Source organism: Rattus norvegicus, chromosome 1 (assembly GCF_021556685.1).
Source record: "Rattus norvegicus strain SHRSP/BbbUtx chromosome 1, alternate assembly SHRSP_T2T, whole genome shotgun sequence".
NCBI lineage: Eukaryota > Metazoa > Chordata > Mammalia > Rodentia > Muridae > Rattus > Rattus norvegicus.
In genome coordinates, this window is record NC_141534.1 from 220,931,698 (window position 1) to 220,955,343 (window position 23,646).

Consider the following 23,646-nt stretch of genomic DNA (forward strand, 5'->3'; position numbering starts at 1 on the left):
CAAAAAACACACATGAAAAGCATGCATATATAGTTTTCTAGAAACGGTAACAGGAAAATGTGTAAAATTGTTACAAACAGGCATTTGTAAGTTTTTGCTGTTTAGAGAGAGGTTCTTTTTATGTAGCTCAAGTCAGCTACAAGTCACAATTCTCTCGCCTCAGAATCCTGGATAATGGGTAATGGGGTTCCAGGAATAAGTCACCAATCTTTCCTGAAATGGAGTTTTCATGGGGGTTTAAGGGCCACGATAATGACTTTGGTCTGTTAAATATGGAATTATACACTGATATGGTCAGTAAAACCTGAGCTGCTGCTTTTTGTAGGAAAGGTCGTGCCAGCTGCTGCTTTTCCAGTGGCTTTAAAGAAGCCACATGCCCACAACCAGGACGCAGAGTCAGTGCATACTTCAGCTAATTCAAAAGGGAACTAGATGTGTTTCTCAAGGTCCTCAGCAGTGTTCTTTAGGATTTAGGAAACATACTGGACTTAATTAAGCTTACTGACACCGGAGCTGTGGTTAAGTCACTGCATCTGAACAAAGAACCTGAGGTACATTCCTGGAGTCAGTTCCTCATCTGACACATAACAGGCTCTCCAGCTGAGAAGAAAGGTAGGCGCTGACTTGTCTTTCCTAGGCTTTTGTGATGATGTTTTTTCATCTCTTGTTCTAGGACACCTGGGGGTAGAATAAGGGGGAAGAAAAGAGACCATGTCCCATGGTATAAGTCACCAGTCTAGATGAAGGGTGGGAAGAGCTCATATGTACTTTGGGGCCTTTGGGGGAGCAGTCTCTGCTGCAATCCTGGGAGGCAAGAAAAAAATAATAAAGGCCTAGGAAGAACCAAAAGTGGCTTGTGAATATGATTTCAGCTGTTTTTGTTATTCAAAATGGAAGCCAGTACTTTCACCTTTGATCATTTCTGAATGTTTTTTCTTCCTCTATATTTGTTCTCAACTAATACTGTTACTTTTATAACTTGTTAGTTAAGAAATTATCTGCCACATGCAGAATATGGTGGGGTGATATATGTCAAGGTCGAGACACCAGACTAATGTACTCAGTCTGATCCAGAGAAAGATTGTGGCCTGACCTCAGTACCTACCAATCTTTGATACCATTCATGGGACTCTGAAGGCATAAACCTGAGCTCTTGTTTTTAGGAAATATATTAATGGAAGAGGCTTGAAGATTCTTAGTGTGGCCATTGTGTAAAGGGCAGAGAGAACTGTGTGAGTGTTTCTTCAGATGAGGTAGAATGTACACAGAAGAGGGAAATCACTAGAAACTTCTATGTTAAGAAAGAGCTTGAACTACAAAGCACACTTATGGGATCTTAGTCCAGGATTTTCCCATCCCAGGTCATTATTTTTTTTCATGTTAGCACCATAATCTTGTAAAAATTTATCAGGGTGGCTTCCACTGTATTTTATTACAGTTCTGGGAGAGATTGGTCCTATAGACCATCTCCTTTATGATTCCCTCTAGACCATTTTGATCCATGAGGTAGATGGTCATACAAAAGCAAGGAAACATATCTGGTGGTAGTGCTGATCCACTGGGAATTTGGTGCAACTAGAAGGCCTGGGGCTACCTGGGTTTTTTCATTTTTGTACTGGGAATAAAAAAATAAAGACACCATACTTGCCAATATTCTCCTAAATACCATAGATAATGTAAATCCATGGCAGATCTTTTCAGATCCTTTCATGGCAGTCTGGAGAACTATCCCTCATACCCATGTAATATTCTTTGGCTTATATGAAAGTTGGAACACTGAGATCTAGATCATAAATACATGTTTTCAAGCTTTTTATTTGCCCTGTGTCAAAAAGTATATTTCTGTAGTATGAATGTAGGGAACAGCTGCATGAATTTACTTCCAGAGTTCCTTAGAAATTAGTTACATCAGACTCAAATATCCAGAACATAACTCAGTCTCTGCTGATAAAAAGTCTGTTGTAGAAAAGCTTTCAGTCTAACTAGAAAAGAGGCCACACATATAGAAGATCCTCAGTATTGTTTTGCAGTATCCTTCCCAAGTTCGTTGCCAGCTACTTGAAAAGTTGGGTTGTTAGAGAAGAAACAAAGACTGATTTTGAAGTCTAGCAGCCCAAAGATGTTACACACTATTATCAACGAGGCCATCTTATGGGTTGTTTACCTAGGTGTATACAGAGGATCTTGTTTAGGAATATAAAATATGTGGGTGACAGAGTAGTTACCATTCCATGGAAGTTACAAACTTGGGATACTTTTTCTTACTAACAGGGCTGCTATTGCCTGAAGCTGTCAGATGTGCTGAGCATTGGAAATAAAAAGAAAATATACTGATGGGTAAATGTTATGATCATGCTGTTGTAGTTTTCCTGAATAACTAATAATGGATCCTATAACTAATTAATCATTAAGATACAAACAGTTTTTCTCATCAAAAAACTAGGGAGGTAGTAAAAGGTAACATTTCCCTTTCCAAAAACAAACAAAACAAAAACCAAATAGACAAAACCCCTAGAGAAGCATAGGACTGGCAATATTCACTGGAGAGCTGCTCTTAGCAGGACTCCACACAGAGGTCCTATGTACTAGCTCTTAGAAGATTAATACTGTACTGTCCAATTGCTTGGCTTCAAATACAGTGATTTCCAAAAGTCAATCTGAGGCAAGTGGGGCTAGAGTGTTGACATACTGTATGTGAATGAGTGTGCATGCATGTATGAATGGTGGTATTGTGTGAAGATGAATGTGTGTATGTGTATGTGGAGACCATCAGAAAACCTTGTGTGTCATTTCTCACATACATAGAATTATGGATAGTATCTTTTGGTACAGCATTTCTCTCTGGCCTGGAAGTTTCTAAGTAGGGTAGGCTAGTGGGTTGTCAAGCCCTGGAGATCCTCACACTTCTGTCTTCCCATAATAGAGATGACAAACTTGTGCCACTGGGTTGACCTTTGAATTTTTATGTGAGTGCTTATGATCAAAGGTTCTTCTGTTTGCAATGCCAGCACTTTAGGCCTTTCTTGGGAGTTTTCTCCCTAGACCTATTTAGGTTTTAGTGGTTTTAGTTAGACAAAGTCTTCATTTGCTTAATCTTCTGAATGTATGCCTGGAAAAATAAGGACAAAAATAATTACAGTAAACAAATAAACCAAAGTACTCCTTAAATCGGACTGAAAGAAACATCTGTTAATTCCACAACATCTTTGTCCTCTATTGCTTGTGAGGGAAGACACAAAGACTTCTCCAACACTTCCATACCATTGTTGGTTGAGTAACTCATGTGTGGTGGGGAGTTGTGTGTGAAGGAAGGCAGAACACATGTGATACTATCAGTGCCCAAGAAGAAATGAGAGTGGAATTTTTGTTGTGGTAGCAGAGCAGAAAGGGATGTGGTTGAAATTTTCTGCAATGTAGCTGAATGTGTCTAGAACTCCAGAACAGGAATAAAATTGTTGATTTATGAAAACTGAAGGGGTTGGGGATTTAGCTCAGTGGTAGAGCACTTGCCTAGCAAGAGCAAGGGCCTGGGTTTGGTCCCCAGCTCCGAAAAAAAAACAAAACAAAAAAACAAAAAACAAAAAAACAAAAAACAAAAAACAAAAAAAAAACAACAAAAAAACCCAACCAACCAACCAACCAACCAACCAAACAAACAAAAAAACGAAAACTGAAATATATCCAATATATTTGATACTCCAAAACTAAAAGGAGGCAAAATTCAAAATAATGTTAGAAATATAGATTGGGGTTGAAATATGAGTTTCTCTTAATAAGAAATTAAAACTGTTTTATATTTTTAAATGACCACCATGGATATTAAGCAGGGTAAGATTAAATATACAAGGATCAGATGGACACAAGAGGATGATTAAAGGTTGTCAGATACAATGAGGAATTTCTTTGATAAAGCAGAAGAAGTATAGATTTGAAAACGAAGATTGGACATGGAGTGCAGATAAGAACAATTATTGATTTTTAAAGAAATCGGTTTTCTAATATTGTCAGTGAGTTAATTGTTGGGTGTTCTGTGAAGGAAAGTCATGTAGTTGCCACAGCACTCTGAGGGTTCTTGTTATGACTTTCACTCTACATTGGGGGATACTTTAAATACCATGATTTCTAAATTCTATCTGAGGTGAGTGCAGTTAGAGCACTTATTTAGTGTGTGTAGGCACATTTGTGTACACGTGTATGAATGATTGTGTATATGGGGGTGAATGTGCGAGCCTCATTATGACTTAAATTAATGCCACAGAAGTAAAATTTTCACAAGTAAAAATGAAGTTGTGTTTTAGATTTAAGATTATCCTAACCTTTGCAAATTTAGACTTGATATTCTGCTCAGGGTATGATGAAGTCTATCCATGGGTTGAAATATACCTATTTAATAGTATATAAAATGTACCCCACTTCACAACCCTGCTCTCCCAACAACCTCCACAAGATATAGACACAAATGCAAGGATATAAGAACTTAAAATTAAGGAACTGTGAGTCCACAAAAGGCATACATCAACTCTTGAATAACAGACTCTACAGAAATGGAAATATATGAATTTCCTGACAATGAATTTATATTATATTATAATCCTGTGGAATTCAGTAAAATAAAAGAGAACATAGTTGGACAAGTTAATGCAATAAGAAAATATGCAATATTAATAAGAATTTTGACAAAGATTCATAGCACAAAAAGAATCAAAGTTTGAAGAAGAATAGAATAAAATACAATACTTTTAACAGCAGAGTTCATCAAGCAGAAATTTAAAAATCTGACAATTTAATTATGCTTATACCTAAGCCAACCAAGAAAGAAAACTTCAGACCAATTTCCTTTATGAATATTGATGCAAAAATACTCAATAAAATTCTCAGAAACAGAATCCAAGAACATATCAAAATGAACATCCATCAAGATCAAGTAGACTTCATCCCAGGGATGCAGGGATGCTTCAATACATGGAAATCCACCAATGTAATCTGCTATATAAACAAACTCAATAAAAAACACATGATCATCCCATTAGATTCAAGAAAGCATTTGACAAAATTCAACACCCCTTCATGTTAAAAGTCTTGGGAAGATCAGGAATTCAAGGCCCATACCTAAACATAATAAAAGCAATATACAGCAAACCAGTAGCCAACATCAAACTAAATAGAGAGAAACTTGAAGCAATCCCAGTAAAATCAGGGACTAGACAAGGCTGCCCACTCTCTCCCTACCCATTCAATATAGTACTCCAAGTTCTAGCAAGAATAATTAGACAACAAAAGGAGGTCAAAGGGATGCAAATTGGAAGGGAAGAAGTCAAAATATCACTATTTGCAGATGATATGATTGTATACTTAACTGACCCCAAAAATTTCACTAGAGAACACCTAAACCTGATAAACAACTTCAGCAAAGAGACAGGACATAAAATTTACTCAAACAAATCAGTAACCTTCCTCTACTCAAAGGATAAACAGGCTGAGAAAGAAATTAGGGAAATGACATCTTTCATGATAGTCACAAATAACATAAAATACCTCAGTGTGACTCTAACCAAGCATGTGATAGATCTGTATAACAAGAACTTCAAGTCTCTGAAGAAAGAAGTTGAAGATCTCATAAGATAGAAAGACCACATAGTAAAAATGGCCATTTTGCCAAAAGCAGTTTAGAGATTCAATGTAGTCCCCATTAAAATTTCAACTCAATTCTTTATAGAGTTAGAAAGAGCAATTTGCAAATTCATTAAAATAACAAAAAAAACCAGGATAATGAAAACTATGCTCAACAATAAAAGAAATGGGGGAATCACCATCCCTGACATCAAGCTGCATTACAGAGCAATAGTGATAAGAACTGCATGGTATTGGTACACAGACAGGCAGGTAGATCAGTGGAATAGAATTGAAGACCCAGAAATGAACCCACATATTCACTTGATCTTTGACAAAGGAGCTAAAGCCATCCAGTGGAAAAAAAGACAGCATTTTCAGCAAATGGTGCTGGTTCAACTGAAGGTCAGCATGTAGAAGAATGCAGATCGATCCATTCTTAACATCTGGTACAAAGCTCAAGCCCAAGTGGATCAAGGACCTCCACAAGAAACCAGATACACTCAAACTAATAAAAGAGAAAGTGGGGAAGGCCCTTGAATACATGCACAGGGGGAAATTTCCTGAACAGAACACCAATGGCTTATGCTCTAAGATCAAGAATTGACAAATGGAGCCTCATAAAGTTGCAAAGCATCTATAAGGCAAAGGACACTGTCAATAGGACAAAATGGAAAGAAACAGATTGGGAAATTTTTTTTTAACCAATCCTTTGTCCAATAGAAGGCTAATATCCAATATATATATATAAAGAATTCAAGAAGTTAGATTCCAGAGTATCAAATAACCCTATTAAAAACTTGGGTGTAGAGCTAAACAAAGAATTCTCAACTGAGGAATATCAAATGGCTGAGAGGCACCTAAAGAAATGTTCAACATCCTTAGTCATCAAGGAAATACAAATCAAAACAACCGTGAAATTCCACCTCACACAAGTCAGAATGGTTAAGATCAAAAACTCAGGTGACAACAGATGCTGGTGAGGATGTGGAGAAAAAGAAACATTCCTTCATTACTGGTGAGATTGCAAACTGGTACAATCACTGTGGAAATCAGGCTGGTGGTTCCTCAGAAAATTGGACATAGTACTACCTGAGGACCAAGCAATACCATTCCTGGGCATATACCCAAAAGATGCTCCAACATATAACAAGGACACATGTTCATTCACATGCCTTATTTGTCATAGACAGAAGCTAGAAAGAACCCAGGTGTCCTTCAACAGAGGGATGGGTACAGAAAATGTGGTACCTTTACACAATGGAGTACTATTCAGCTATTAAAAACAATGATTTCTTGAAATTTTTAGGCAAATGGATGGAACCACATCCCAAGTGACATAACCCAATAACAAAAGAACACAGATGATATGTACTCACTGATAAGTGGATTTTAGCACAAAAGCTTGGAATAAACAAGATACAATTTACAGACTATATGAAGCTCATGAATGCTTCAGTCCTTCTTAGGAGGGAGAACAAAATACTCATGGGAGGAAATTCAGGGACAAAGAGTAGAGCAGAAACTGAAGGAAAGGCCTTCCAGAAACTACCACACATGGGGATCCATCCCACATGCAGTAACTAATCCCAGTCACTATTGGGGATGCCAAGAAGTGCATGCTGATAGGAGACTGATGTAGCAGTCTTCTGAGAGGCTCTATAAAATTCTGACAAATACAGAGGTGGATACTCAAAGCCAACTATTGGATTGAGAAAAAGGTCCCCAATGGAGAAGTTAGAGAAAGAACTAAAGGGGCTAAAGGGGTTTGCAACCCCATAGGAAGAACAACAATATCAACTAACCAGACACCTCAGAGCTCCCAGGGACTAAACCACCAACCAAAGAGTACACATGGTGTAACCAATGGCTTCAGTCACATATGTAAGCGAGGATACCCTTGTCGGGTGGAGAGGCCCTTGGTCCTGTGAAGGCTTGATGCCCCAGTGTTGGAGAATGCCAGCGCAGGGTGGGGGGGTAGGTGGAGAAGCATCCTCATAGAAGCAGGAGGAGGAGGATGTGATAGAAGAAGAAGAAGAAGAAGAAGAGGAAGAGGAAGAGGAAGAGGAAGAGGAAGAGGAAGAGGAAGAGGAAGAGAAGAAGAAGAAGAAGAAGAAGAAGAAGAAGAAGAAGAAGAAGAAGAAGAAGAAGAAGAAGAAGAAGAAGAAGAAGAAGGAGAATCATTTATGATTTGGGACTAAGTTTACAGAAAATACTAAATGGAGATATGCAGGTATAAAGTAAATAATGATAATTATAAGTAATATGAATGTAAACAATCCACAGGTAGAGGTAAGTATATAGTCAAACTTGGAATACACAAGTGTTGTTTAATAAGACATCATTAACTAGAATGATGACATGAGATCTCCTTGATTTGTAGGTTCCAGCATATGTAACACATTGCTTCTCTTGACAATTTGTATTTTTATATTATATTGTACTTAGCCTCCTCAGTCCCTATTTCTAGGAATTCACCCTAAATTATATTTTTTTTCTAGTTTGTTTCTGCCACCATGATAACCATACAAGGAACAGGACAGACTGCTTTGGAAGCTGGTTATGGGGCACAGCAGAATGGACAACCTTTATATGTGGATTCACATTCATGGAAGAGAATGACAGAGAAGTTCTTGAAGGGAGAACCCAAAATCCTTGGGGTATGTTGGTTCTGAGAGAACAACCATGCTACAAAGTCACAGATGACCAGTGTAGTCTGTGTCCTGCTAGCCTCATTATACAACCGATGGTCTTGGTGTCATTGGTGTTTGATTTGTAGATTGCTTCTGAAAAAAATAATACATTCTATTAACTTATATTCATTCTCATTGTAAATCTGGCTAAAATTCAGCAAGCAATATCCATGACATACCCTGAATGTTATGCAAAAAAACATTTTGGAAACATAGGCAAGGGCAAAAAATTATATCTACCATTAGCCACTTGGACACACTCAGTGAGTGATCTACTTCTTCCAAAGAATCCTCCCCTGCAAATTTCCAGGACTTTCCATAATAGCACCCTTACCTAGGGAATGAGAGGTTCAACAATGAGTCTGTGTGAAACACTTCATATTCAATCCGTGATTCCAGAACTAATATCTCCTTTGATCTTTCTCAATCAGGGTTTCTAGTTGGGAGTTAAGAGTTTACATGTCTGCCTAGTAACCCATCATTGATGCAAGACAGGATAGAAACTCAAACAGAGCAGGAATCTACAGGCAGGAACTGATGCTGAGGCCAAGGAGGGGTGCTGCTTACTGGTTCGCTTAACATGGCTTGCTCAGCCTGCTTTTTTTCTAGAAGCTAGAACCAAAATTCCGGGGATGGAACTACTCGCAATAGTCTGGGCCTTTCCTCATTGGTCACTAATTTAAAAACTGTTTTACAGGCTTGCCTATAGCTTGACTTTATAGAGGCATTTTGTCAGTTAGGGTTTCTGCCTCTCAGATGACTAATGTCTGTGTCAAGTTGACATAAATCTAGCCAGCACACTTGCCTTTTAAGGTTTCCACTACCTCATTGCCACTTTAGGGACTAAGTTTCCTATGGCTGAACCTCTATGCAGCAATCCGAATTCTAGTATTTTACAAAACTGATCCCTGATTTGTGGGAATATGTCATCTTGAATATTTCAAATAGCAGTGATAAGTGTTCCTGTGACCTCACAACTTTTATGTACCCTGTTCTGGCTTGAAATTCATGATGTAGAAGCACATTGCCAAGTGCCAAGTTTTAGAGAACTCTAACATAAATTACTGGAATTATGAATTCTATTAAATTAGTTTATGATGGTGAGACGTTTTCACAACTTTCCATTTTTTGTATCTATCTAGTGTAGTTAGACTATTTGTTATATAATACTTGAATCCTGATACTCAAAACACAGATTTATTTGTGTGTGTGCATGAGTGTGTGAGTGTGTGTGTGTGTGTGTGTGTGTGTGTGTGTGTGTGTGTGTATGTTGTGCTGCTAATGGGATTCAGAAGAGAGCATCAGATTCTCAGAGTTACTGGTAGTTATGAGCCTTCAGATATGGGTAATGGGAACAGGACTCTGGGCTTCTGCAAGAGCAGTATGTACACTTAACTGCTGAGCTATGTCTCCAGTTGTAGATTCTCCCATTTCCCAGTATACTTTATTTACACTTCTTATTCTTCAGATCCCAGATTCCAAGACAATGCTCTATTTACTCTCCCTTTTCTTCACTCCATTTCTTTTTTTTTTCCTCCATCTTTGTTAACTTGGGTATTTCTTATTTACATTTCGATTGTTATTCCCTTTCCCGGTTTCCTGGCCAACATCCCCCTAACCCCTCCGCTTCTATATAAGTGTTCTCCTCCCCATTCTCCCCCCATTACCACCCTCCCCCCAACAATCACGTTAACTGGGGATTCATTCTGGGCAGGACCAAGGGCTTCCCCTTCCACTGGTGCTCTTACTAGGCTATTCATTGCTACCTATGAGGTTGGAGCCCAGGGTCAGTCCATGTATAGTCTTTGGGTAGTGGCTTAGTCCCTGGAAGCTCTGGTTGCTTGGCATTGTTGTTCATATGGGGTCTTGAGCCCCTTTAAGCTCTTCCAGTCCTTTCTCTGATTCCTTCAATGGGGGTCCCATTCTCAGTTCAGTGGTTTCCTTCAAGTTATGTAGAGTATGTATTTACTTCTAGGTCACTCTTGTCTGAACACTTGACTAAGGAGGGCAGCTGTAGAAGTAGCATCTTGAATATCAGAAAATCTATCTTCGGGAAGGTTTTGGAATATTCCTTCTACCTTTAAAATTATTAGCATAGTGATACACTTTCTCTAGGGCAATTTTGATAAATTATTATATCCACAGCTATATGGACAACAACAACAACAACAACAACAACAGCAGCAGCAGCAGCAGCAACAGCAACAACAACAAATCCCAAAGCAAGAGAAGATTATACAGAACTTCATCTTAATGTATTAAAGATGGAGAATGAGAGTTCATTTGTGGCCATATAAGTGATGACATGGCACACATATTTTGGTAAATGATCTGTTCTTATTTCTTTACTGTCACCTCTAGATTGTGCAGATTGTGATTGCCATCATGAACCTCAGTATAGGACTCATGATGATAGGTGCCACTGTGTCATCCGGTGAAATACTCCCTATTTCGGTGTACATAGGATACCCAATTTGGGGGTCCATAATGGTGAGTTGCATATCTTATGATACAATTGGGTCTAGCATAACATTATTAAGATTTTTAATCAATCAATTAATCTATCTATTAATTTATTTGGGATAGGCAATAGAATATTTGCATATAGTACATTGTGCTTTTATCTTCCCCCTTGTAAATATTGCTTTTATTTCTTCAGAGGAAGGCATGAGACGCAAATAGTACACAAGCTATATGAATACACAGCTTGGGCTGAGCTCAGAGCACTTCTCTGTTCTAGCTATCCCTAAGCCTAGGCTTGAAGTTTCTAGCCTCTGTACAATCTAATCTTCTGCAAGCCCTGATCTTGAAGGCTTCAGCTTCCAGCCTCCATCTGCTAACCTAGGCCTAAAATGTTTTCAGCCTTTGTGACTTACTGCTGAATAAACTCACTCTTTCTAGTTCTTTTTTGAACATTGGCTAGATGGTTCAGTTTAGCTGTTCCGGCTATAAACTCCTCTCCAAGCTGACTGATTCAAACTGGTTTCTCTCCACTTCTCACTGAATTGCTCTGCTTGGAAAATTGCTTTTAAACTCCACAAACTGAACTTCGTGAACTCAACTGCACTCAACTGAACTGCATTGAAATATACAGTATTTCCAAACTCTACTTACTGTCTCCAAAGCTCTACTGTATTCTTGAACTGTACTCTGCCCCACTGCACTTTTTGTGTATTCCTGTACTCTACTCCACTGTACCGTCTGTCCAATTCTCTGTGATTCTCTTGAGTAGCCTCTCTCTCTCTTGAATGTTGGGCATATCCTCACTCTGTCTCATTCAAGTCTATCCCTGATTCATCAATTTATCTGTTCCTCAGTTAGATGTAAAAACAACTTTTATTTTCCTATTGTAATTGTTGTCTGGGAGGCTTACTGCCTGTTTATTACCATAGGCCTAGTCCTGGAAACTTCTAGCCTCCATATAATCTAATCCAAGTCTAGAAATTCAGCCTTTGAGATTTATGCTGAATAAACTCACCCTTTCTAGTTCTTTCTGAACTAGTTCAACTCAGCTGTTCTGGCCCAAACTCCTCTCCCACCTGACTTAGTCAGTCTGGCTTTTCTCTTGGTATCAACAACAGGCTCTTACTATCTAATTTTGGTGTGAATCCAGGAACTATGACAGTAGGCTGCATTGTTTTTGGAAGCTTCTGTGGGCTCCCTGGTCAATATCCAATGGAGTCCTCTGTCAACTATTTCTACAACTTTGAGAAAAAAATCTTTCTTTTCTCCATCTTTATTAAATTGGGTATTTCTTATTTACATTTCAATTATTACCTTTCCCCGTTTCCAGGCAAACATCCCCCTAGCCCCTGCCCCCCCTTCTATATGGTTGGTCCCCTCTCCATCCTCCTCTCATTACCACCCTCCCCCCAACAATCACGTTAACTGGGGGTTCAGTCTTGGCAGGACCAAGGGCTTCACCTTCCACTGGTGCCCTTACTAGGCTATTCATTGCTACCTATGAGGTTGGAGCCCAGGGTCAGTCCATGTATAGTCTTTGGGTAGCGGCTTAGTCCCTGGAAGCTCTGGTTGGTTGGCATTGTTGTTCATATGGGGTCTCAAGCCCCTTCAAACTCTTCCAGTCCTTTCTCTGATACCTTCAATGGGGGTCCCATTCTCAATTCAGTGGTTGCTGCTGGCATTTACCTATGTATTTGCTATATTCTGGCTGTGTCTCTCAGGAGAGATCTACATCTGGTTCCTGTCAGCCTGCACTTCTTTGCTTCATCCATCTTATCTAGTTTGGTGGCTTGTATATGTATAGGCCACATGTGGGGCAGGCTCTGAATGGGTGTTCCTTCAGCCTCTGTTCTAAACTTTGCTTCCCTATACCCTCCTAAGGGTATTCTTGCTCTCCTTTTAAAGAAGGAGTGAAGCATTCACATTTTGGTCATCCTTCTTGAGTTTCACATGTTCTGTGCATCTAGGGTAATTCGAGTATTTGAGCTAATATCCACTTATCAATGAGTGCATACCATGTGAGTTTTTCTGTGATTGGGTTACCTCACTCAGGATGATATTTTCCAGTTCCATCCATTTGCCTATGAATTTCATAAAATCATTGTTTTTGATAGCTGAGTAGTATTCCATTGTGTAGATGTACCACATTTTCTGTATCCATTCATCTGCTGAAGGGCATCTGGGTTTTTCCAGCTTCTGGCTATTATAAATAAGGCTGCTATGAACATAGTGGAGCATGTGTCTTTGTTATATGTTGGAACATCTTTTGGGTATATGCCCAAGAGAGGTATAGCTGGATCCTCAGGTAGTGCAATGTCCAGTTTTGTAAGGAACCTCCAGACTGATTTCCAGAATGGTTGTACCAGTCTGCAATCCCAGCAACAATGGAGGAGTGTTCCTCTTTCTCCACATCCTTGCCAGCATCTGCTGTCACCTGAGTTTTTGATTTTAGCCATTCTGACTGGTGTGAGGTGGAATCTCAGGGTTGTTTTGATTTGCATTTCCCTTATGACTAAAGATGTTGAACATTTCTTTGGGTGCTTCTCAGCCATATGGCATTCCTCAGCTGTGAATTCTTTGTTTAGCTCTGAACCCCATTTTTTTCATAGGGTTATTTGTCTCCCTGCAGTCTAACTTCGTGAGTTCTTTGTATATTTTGGATATGAGCCCTCTATCAGTTGTAGGATTGGTAAAGATCTTTTTCCCAATCTGTTGGTTGCCATTTTGTCCTAACAACAGTGTCCTTTGCCTTACAGAAGCTTTGTAGTTTTATGAGATTCCATTTGTCGATTCTTGATCTTAGAGCATAAGCCATTGGATCAGGAACTTTTCTCAGTGCCCACGTGTTTGAGATTCTTCCCCACTTTTTCTTCTATTAGTTTGAGTGTATCTGGTTTGATGTGGAGGTCCTTGATCCACTTGGACTTAAGCATTGTACAGGGTGATAAGCATGGATCGATCTGCATTCTTCTACATGTTGCCCTCCAGTTGAACCAGCACCATTTGCTGAAAATGCTATCTTTTTTACATTGGATGGTTTTGGCTCCTTTGTCAAAAATCAAGTGACCATAGGTATGTGGGTTCATTTCTGGGTCTTCAATTCTGTTCCACTGGTCTATCTGCCTGTCCCTGTACCAATACCATGCAGTTTTTATCACTGTTGCTCTGTAATACTGCTTGGGTTCAGGGCTAGTGATTCCCCCTGAAGTCCTTTTATTGTTGAGGATAGTTTTAGCTATCCTGGGTTTTTTGTTATTCCAGATAAATTTGCAAATTGTTCTGTCTAACTCTCTGAAGAATTGGATTGGTATTTTGATCGGGATTGCATTGAATCTGTAGATCGCTTTTGGTAAAATGGCCATTTTTTCTATATTAATCCTGCCAATCCATGGGAAAATGTTTTAAAATGTCTTTGAGTCATATATAACACAGCAATGATAATATAAATACCATGGGTAGTTTACAATTTTAATATGTATCAATGAAGATATATTGTAGCACTATGTAACCATGAACTCAGATGAGCATAAATTGGACATTGTAAACATTAATTCCTTCACAAGGTGTAGGCTAGTGATTAATCATTTCCAGTGTTTAGTGTAGTGATGTAAACTACTCAATGGGTGTTCCTGGTAGAACAAGCTGGCTTGTTAACATACTCACTTCTCATACATTTTTTTCTCTATATATTTTCAAACCAATTATTAACAGGGGTGAAGCATTTACTATCATTAACTTGTACCAGTTGTGATTCACATCTGTGGTTTACTTTTTTTTTTTTTTTGAAGTCATAGGAGAATGAACAAAATGAGTTGAATATCCTGTTCCTTACTGAATTCTTAGTCACTTAGTCACTAGTTTGAAGTGTCGGTTTTATGTGTTGGTATTATAAATTATATAAATATCTAAATAATTGTTATTTTAACCGTTACATTCAAACATCTTTCCCAAATAATTATGTTGCTTGATAAATCCTCTAAAGTGTCCACTATCACATTTTTGTTTATTTTCATTTAATACTTAGCATACAAAAACTATCTTAGAAACATATACAGGAGACCTGTGAAAGTACGTGAGTCGAACTGTGCTGACATTAGCCATTTCAGGTAAAGCAAAACCCCTTCCTAGCTGAAGGAAGTCCATGAATCCCCAAATATACTTGTCATCATCCCCCAAGTTTTCCCTCTGCCATTGTTTGTATACCAGTTAGTAATTTTTTTATTTTTTTTAAGCTCAAGGACAATTTTATCAGGTTAGAAGTCAAACCCCAGGAAAGGCCCTTTGAGGATTTCAGTAGTTGCTGAGAGGAGAATGGAGGAGGAAATAAGAATCCTTATTACCTGAGTTAAGTTGGCATAGTTGGATGTGTAGTACAAGCAGCCATCAACGTGGTGGGAAAGATGTTTCAGAGAAAAAGCAAGGAAGCTCCTTGACTTTGGCCAGCATGCACAAAGGAGACAAAGAGGAAGGAAAAACAGAAGTTAAGTCTTTTCTAAGCAAGGACTTGGAAAAGTGGGCAGACCTAGTTGAACTACATGGTGGCCTCTTAGGAACTGCACCTGGAGGGCCAGAATTCTGGGAAGGAAAAGCACAGGATGTTATCAAAAGGATAATTACTTCTCCTATCTCTTTAGCATGGTTTAAAATAAGTCCAAATTCCTGAGGAGTTTTCCTTTGGACAGGTGACTGACCAGGCCAAGGGATTATAGAAGCTATTTTATAATAACATTAAATCTCTTTTACTGTTTTAATAAATCCTTGAATCTTGCTGCCACATAAATAGTAACTCACATTTAAAAATTTAAAAATGTATATCTAAGGGCTCTCAGTCTTGCTAGTATTACTGGTGTGTGTGTGTGTGTGTGTGTGTGTGTGTGTGTGTGTGTGTGTGTGTGTGTGTGTGTTTATATTTAAAATGATTGGAACAAAGAGCTTCAGTGGGAGAAGGAGAATGATAAACAGTCATGGAGTGGGAAGGTAAAATGACTTTCATTCAATATATATATATATATATGCATGAAATTATCAAGGAATTGAAAATAGCAATGAATTGTAGCAGAGAGTTGTCTGGTAGAATTCCATTTTCTAGGAAAGTAGAAAAACTTCTGTTCTGTGGTTCTTTTAGGATAGTCTATTTCACCTACATATCAAAGTTAGGAGCATGTTTCCATATGTTATCATTTCCAATGTATATATAATGTTTTAACCTGCATTTTCCCTCTTATTTCTAGTTTATTATTTCAGGATCATTTTCAATTGTAGCAGGAAGAAGAACTACAAAAGGTTTGGTGAGTTTTTTTATGCTATTTTGATAGCAAAAGAGGAGGACTATAATCAAAGTATCTGTTCTGCCAGGATGTGAAAAAAACAATGTTTCTTAGCATCTAAGAAACAAAGGATGACTTTGCCTTTCATTTAGAAGAATATTCCTGTTAAAACTTTTAGCCAAAAAAGTGGCTAAGTCCTGACATAAGGTTGGACATTATGTCACAGCGATTTTCAGAGAGAATCTTGGTACAGATGTGGGAGAATTCAGAAGAAAAATCAAGAACGGTGAATCAAATCTACGTTGACGTTTACTGTTCATGCCTATGACCATGATACTAAACATTTGATTGACATAACATTTATTGACTGATCGATCAGAGTATGTATTCTAACTGTATCCAGATTTTGAATATTCAATAAAAGAAGTTCACAGTGAGTTATTTCTCAGGAAGACACAAACTTAACATATAACATGCCAGGATATCAGTCACAAAGTCAAGAAAAAAGCCCCAAAGCAATATTTCCATAAACTTGACAGTAGTTAGGACCACATTTGCATTCTCCTAACTCAAAAGAGAAACACCAAACTCCAGAGTGCAGTTAGCACACCATTTCTGAGTCTTTGCCCCTAGCTTCTTCCCCACCTGTGACTTTTTGTCTGTATCTATCACACCACATCCTCTCCAAACCCCTCATACTTCGTTGCTAAGTTTTGCTTCTGATAAAAAACGGATGTACTTTCAATATTAGAAGAGAATTGAAGAAAGGAATAAACAGCAGAGAAGGCAATGTGCAAAATGTGGAGGGCCACAAGAGGACAAGACATTTATCCAAGCAGAAGAGGTCAGGAAATCTTATAGCAGAGACTGGTAAGAGACTGACACACAGAGATCTGCAGCAGATATATAATAGACAGCCAAGAAAGATGGCTCAGAGGTAAAGGGGATTGGCATGACAACCTGAGTAGAAGTCTCAGGACACATAGATGACTAGCGAGCTGTGCAGCTTCAGCAATAAAAAGTGGACATCCCACCTTCAACATGGTGGGAGCAGAGAGCTAACTCCAACAAACCTTTGAACTCTACAGGCACACAATCCACAATTAAATAAATAAACTTACTTTTAAAGTATAGTCATTTTGAAATCCCCTCTAGAAGAAATTTGGATTATGCTTCATGTAGGCTTGTTTTTAAATTCACAACAAACGATAATCAACAAAAGATAACTAGGCAAATCAATACAGCACAGCATCATCAGCAAAGACCAGCATCGACAAAGACCAACAAAGAATGACAAGACAAACCAAAACCACATAGCATTGTCCACTGTCTGTTGGGTTATATTTATACCCTTTTCAAACATTGTGTATTCTCTCAAGCATCTGCTCTAACCAAACATCATATGCCCCTCTCCCCTTTTAGACAGCTTTCAGAAAAACATCACGTGTCTGTTCTTAACAAAACATCTTCCCCTGTGTATGCTTCACCAAAAACATCCTCTCATATGACAGTTTAAAAAAAACACAAGACACAAGTGAATTTAAAAAGACCCAAAATTTTTACTTCAGCTTCATGTGTCTGTAGGGATAATCTGAAAGATTTAATTATAGAAATGACATTCACATTTTTATTTTAAGGAGAGATTTAAATCGGAAATAATGGTAGAGACAAATTAGGAAACCTTTGAACTAATCAAAATAATGAGCATGAAATATGAGGAAAGGATTGAAGGGTTTAAACTGATATGTAGAGATAGCCTTGTGGATATTGGATTAATCAATCTCATTCCTTTCTAGGTTCGAAGCAGCCTAGGCTTGAACATTACCAGCTCCGTGTTTGCCTTCGCAGGGATGATAATCAACTCACTGAGCCCAAGCATTTATTCTTTCCATGTATATTTCTGTACATATAGAAGTACATCAGAAGGCTGTCGCATGACCTTGTCCATTTTAATGGTGCGTAGTTTCTGTTTTCCTGGAGTTGTGGTTGAAGCACACTGGGCAAACCAGGAGTAATACTCCTCAATTCTAGAATCATCTTGAGAAGTGAGAAACCATCATGAAATAGATTAATCTTTTATTTAGGAATGAGAGTCACATATCACTCACAATCACACTCTCATGTACAATGAGACCAAAAGAGAGAAATCAGGTAAATATAGAGCATTAACATCTTCCTTCCTTATGCAGAATATGCTGCATTGTCTTTATTTTACTTTGAGTTAATATCTTGAACCCTATTTCTTTACACCAAAACAATTGCCTAAGGGACATTGATAACTAATTATCTCCTACAACATTTAAAATGTCTTTATAGGAAGCAATTCAATCTCTAGCCACTCAACTAAATTGAGATACAAATGTTTAGTGGATGGAAAAGTTTTCCATGGCTACTAAGAAACTGGCAATGATATGTTCTGGAATTGCTTGCCTATAACTCAACTATTCTGTGTATTTGTTCTAAAAATCTAGCTTGCTATTTCTGAAGGTTCGTTACCTTGTAGACATCCAGGGTGCAATGATAGATAGAGCACAGCTCTGGGATTGACAGCTGTGTAGGATGACTTCCTTGGTCATGGGGCCTGTGAACTCACACAATACTTCATGTTTAAAATAGCCCTGGTTTGCTGTAATCTCGGCAGATGTTTCCTTCATTCACCTCAACCAGTCACTTTCTTGTTAAGGTCATAAAGTCTTCTGAATTGTGAGTCAGTTTTTGTGTCTGTGTTGCTTCATTTTATGCCAGAGGACCTCCAAAAGGAAGGGCCTCATTGAGCTTGAAATGCCAAGTATATTCCTGCCTGGGTACCCATAGCAATATTCTACAATCTTGAAACACACACTCTTTTGTTGTATGTTTTGTTTGTGTGTGGCATGTTCTCTTGAGTGTCTGTGTCAATACACACACGCCTATGGGTATGTTTGTGTCTGTCTCTCTCGTGTGCGTGTGTGTGTGTGTGTGTGTGTGTGTATGTGTGTCTGTGTGTCTGCGTCTGTGTGTCTGTGTGTAGGCCAATGTCTTTCTTGATTGTTCTCTACTTTAAGGTAGGATCTTTCATTTTAACCCACAACTCTCATGATTCAGCTTGTCTTACTACTTTCCTTGTTCCAAGGATCACCTGTCTGCATCTGGGGATTGTATGCATGCCATCATGCCTACCTGACATTCATGTGGGTGCTACAGATCTGACCTCTGGTCCTAGTGCTTACACGGAAAGCCTTTTATCCGCTAAACCATCTCTCAAGTCTTTGAGATATGTAATTCACACAGGATCTCGGGGATAGTCCCGGGAGAGTTAAAAAGCAGCTGAAGAAACTTTCATCCTCTTGGGAGAAAAGGATACATTATGAAGTGTGTGTGTGATTATAAACAAAGAGGTCAGATAAAGCGGGTTCTTTGTAAGAAAGAGCAGGTAGAGATCTTACTGGGAAAACGACTGAACTGTACCACATGAAATTAGAAAGAATAAGCTACAAGTCACCTAGAAAGGTCAGTTTCATAGAGCTTAAACTAATAAATGTGCTTCAAGGAGTGACAGAATATAAGCCACTAAGAAAGCCAAGAACTGGCTAAGGACAAGGCTGTGCCAGGAACCACTGAAAGGGTGTAGAAATAAAAGGGTGTAGAAATGTTTAGGACACGTGATTCCCACTCCTCACATGCCTGTGTTATGAATTGTTGACAGGGTCTGGATATCGTGGTAGTCATTTTAAGTGTGCTGGAATTCTGCATAGGAATATCCCTCTCTGCCTATGGATGCAGGGTGATGTGTTGTAACCCTGGTGGGGTAAGTTCTCACTTTAATGTGAATATGTCTCTTCATGTTTTCTGTCACTCTGTAATAAATCACACAAACAAAGAAGCTTTCTTTGAAACTAATCACCTCTCAGTTCCAATGGGTGAAGTATGGGTGCAGCTTATTGTTTACCTGAGTTTTCTTTTCAGGGAGTCATAAGATTATGTCTACACAGTTGGGTGGTCTGTGGGATCCTCTGGAGCTTCAAATTCTCTTGTATAGTTATGTAGCAAAATTCATATCCTCTGTATAATAGAAATTATGACAGTGTACTTCTTTGAAGATACCAAAGGAACCAATGTCTTGAGCACTTTTAGTTTCACACAACTTGAGAAGGTTCATCTAGAATAATGCCATTGTTAGTTGATTCAAAGTCAACTGATCTATGGCCTACTCATAGGAATAATATTCAATTCTATTCACAGGTCTCATTCATGCTCAAGGGGGAGGATCACAAGAGGGTCACTTAGTGCCATGCAGTATTTTTGTTTTTATTATAATCAAAATAGTACAGTTTCCCATCCTATTTCTTGCAGGTGATGTCCCCTTAGAGTCCAGACCAGAGAACAGTTCACATCTTAGAGGTCCATAAAGGGTGCCAAATTTACCCTCCTTTTTTTTTAATCATAGCAGCCTTCCCTGGCTACTGAAGAAACATTGGGGATAAGACTGTCACTGGCTACCCACCTGGATATTGTATTACCCTAAGACACTTAGCAGATCTTTCTGGCTGTGGATGAAAAAGATGATCTCACAGAGTGGGGAATGGGAGAAGAGACAGAGAAGTAGACAAGAACAAGAGTATGACAATTGTGGTTTTAGTATTGAGGATGCTAGAATGAGTTACAGGCTAGCAAAACCTCATGGCAGTTCAATAGTCTTCACTGTCCACAAGCCCAGGAATGGACAGGACTGATAGCCAGTAATTAACTAAGAACAAAATGATGAGATCTATATTCTTTTATCCTTTTCTGGGTGCTTCCAGGAAACAACACATTTGTATGCCCACAGACTCAATCTGAAGAACCTTGGGCCAGATCACAACAAAACTTATAGGGGGTTTGGGATTTAAGCCCTAGAGTTTTCAGTTTCTTAGATATTTTTGAAGTTTTTGTGATTTCCTTGAGTGATGAAACATTTTGGGATAGGATAATTCCTTCACACCCTTCAGACCTTATTCTTTTAGTCTTTACTGAAAGGATATGTATTGTCTCTGGACACCCCAGGACAAAACTCTCAGCATGAAATGAGATTTACTTGTCCCAGAGAAACAAAAAGCAATGAATAATAGACAAAGACAGGCTATAGAGACAAGAGAGAAGGGGAAGGAAACCATGGAGTGAGGTAAGGAGTATTTGTCTTGAGGGGAGGAGGCAAAGGACTGCCTCTGGAGACAGATGTGGCCCATAGGAAAATGGCTGTTTATAAAGGTAAAGAGGGAAACCCGTGTTAGGATGAGGTGTTTAATTTAATTGGGCATGTAAATTGGGTGAGCCAAAGGGGGCTTTTGATTGCTGGGCTTCAATATTTTAATAGCTGGACATTAGTAGTAAGTCTCAGGAGGAGGAAGTGACCAAATAAGGGAATGGCCTATGGGGCTCATTTTAGGAATGTAATCTAACAGTTTTAACATGACAGAGAGAGTGGGGGAGGAGGGCAAGGCCTGCCAGAGCCATGTTTGTATGCTCCAGCTGGCTGAGTTCCTTCACTTATATAGAAGTCTGTGCTTCTTATGAACTCTATAATAGTAGTAAAGCTGATCTCCCCAGTCTCTCTGAGTCTAGACATATAGTGACATGTAACAATGAAAGTCTCATATTCTCTGGAATCTTCAACCATTCCTATCAAACTCCATGTTACATGGCTTTGTAGAACAAGGATGAGACTTCTCCATGCTCTCAGTGTGCTTCCTGCCACTCTGAGCCAGTCTGGTCATCATAGTGCTCTCTATATGGCAACCAAGTCATGATTTGTGTATGTTGCTGCCATATCATTTTAAGCAAACTCACTGGTATTCTCATTCATACCTTAGATTGTTATACTCTAAGACTCAACAACAGCCAGAAGCTTCTAAAGGGCAAAATTGTACAACTCATTGTGTGTCCTAGGTATAGCCTGATCAAAGGATGCCTGAGAAACACCTATGCTTGGTGTAAGATTCATATCTGTAGTGGCAGAGTGAACATTGGTAATGGTGATGATATGTGGATAAGAGAAGGAATCCTTTAGGATCTATGAATGATGCAACAACATCTGATTAACTTTACAGGTCGTGATAATTATGCCATCAAAGCCTCCCATGCCAGAAACAGCATATCCTGTATCACTTCAAAGTGGTTTGGGGCCACCAGAACACCAACAGAAAAATGTTCCAGGAAAAAGTCACTGATTATTTTTCAAGAACCACACATGAAAAAGCACAAGAATCCAACTCTGATGTCTGTGCATGTAGGCATGAGTGTACGCTTGCTTGTGCATGTACACACGTGCAGTGTGTGTGTGTGTGTGTGCGCGTATATGTGTGTGTGATTCAAATGACATTCTCATGTTTCACCAGGAAGTTGGCAGATCATTCCACCTGCTCTCTCTATAAGACTATCAGAATGTAATAAATAAACCATCAATTTACTGGGTAAATAACACTTGAACATGCTTTATTCATCCTTAGGAAAGACTGTAAGTCAGAGAGAGTGAGGAGGGACAGAAAGACGGGAGAGAGGGGACATGGAACAGGTTGGGGAGACTGTTGTAAATAAGCAAAGACGATTTTAAAGTAAACAGATGACATGGTTTAAATCACAAGATATTTTTCACACAGACTAAACCTACACATTTCTGCTGCATTGTCCATTTGCCCAAATTTAGTTTTTTTTAATAACAAATTTGGAGATGTATCTTTTCCTTCAAGAAGTACAGAAATATGAATTTTGCTTGTCCTTTTTGTCACACTTCTTTTGTATGCCAAAAAAAAAAAAGTAGCACAGAATAGCAAAGTCAGTGTTTGCCTCTGTCCACGTGAGCGTATTTCAGTACATGTAGATAAGATTCAACCTGTTTTTATTTCCTTTCTCACCTTTTTAATCAGAATGATAACCAATTAAACTCCTACCTTGTGTCCTGTATGTCCGTATAAGACTATGTATTTTTATTAGATATGTATTAAGTGTGGGGTTTTTTTGGTTGCAGAACAGAATTAAGTTAGAAGTATTGCATCCATGTGCTAACTCCTTTCCGTTCACCTGTAATGTTAGAGAAAATAATCTAAGTTATAAAGTTGGGAAGTATAGCAAAAATAGTAAAGAATGGGGGGTTTCTGGCACATCAAGCCATGAGCTTTCTTCTTGAGAACCTCATCTCTCTCATTTGTACATCTGAAAACCACAAAAATATAGCAAAATCCCTCTGTGCCTCATGCTTGTCTTCAGGGAGTGACTAGAATCTATCTGAGCTCACTGACCTGTAGTCATACTTGATAGTACACAGATAAAACAGCCAAAGCTCTGACTATAACAGATTGTCTCTTAAAAGTTTATTTATGCATTCTAAAAATTAGCATTCAAAGTACAGGACTTTGTTGTGGCACTTTCATATGTATTCTTATTTCTTTCTCTCCACTCTTTTCCCCTGTTCCCCAACCCCTCCCCCCCACCTAGCCCTCTTCTCCCCCCAGCAATAGCTCACATTCTGATTTCATATCACATGTATTCTGTCACCCTCTCTCCATCTTTGGTGGATGGTGATTAATAGGAAGATTCACAATTGGTCAAAGTGCTGAAAAGAAGAATGTCTCTGGGGCGTTCAGCCATAAATGGACCAT

The 23,646-nt window shown here is 38.7% G+C and overlaps 1 protein-coding gene across 3 annotated transcripts; it reads left to right on the forward strand.

Moving 5' to 3' along the window:
* The first annotated feature begins 497 nt into the window (after positions 1 to 497).
* Ms4a4a (membrane spanning 4-domains A4A) lies at positions 498 to 22,951 on the forward strand. 3 transcript variants are annotated; one of them, NR_197280.1, is given in 7 exon segments: positions 498 to 612; positions 8,112 to 8,270; positions 10,449 to 10,625; positions 15,998 to 16,054; positions 17,830 to 17,988; positions 19,719 to 19,820; positions 22,099 to 22,951. NR_197280.1 is itself a non-coding variant. In NM_001432333.1 (7 exons), exons 2-7 carry the CDS (start codon positions 8,127 to 8,129, stop codon positions 22,216 to 22,218), a joined length of 711 nt encoding a protein of 236 aa, NP_001419262.1. In that variant the 5' UTR covers positions 498 to 612; positions 8,112 to 8,126; the 3' UTR covers positions 22,219 to 22,951.
* The last annotated feature ends 695 nt before the right edge of the window (positions 22,952 to 23,646 follow it).

Coding starts and splice junctions, on each gene's coding strand:
- Ms4a4a (NM_001432333.1), top strand. CDS start 8,127: ATGATAACCATACAAGGAACAGGACAGACTGCTTTGGAAGCTGGTTAT. Junction 8,271..10,664: donor GAGAACCCAAAATCCTTGGG/GTATGTTGGTTC, acceptor TGTCACCTCTAG/ATTGTGCAGATTGTGATTGC. Junction 19,821..22,098: donor TGTGTTGTAACCCTGGTGGG/GTAAGTTCTCAC, acceptor TTAACTTTACAG/GTCGTGATAATTATGCCATC.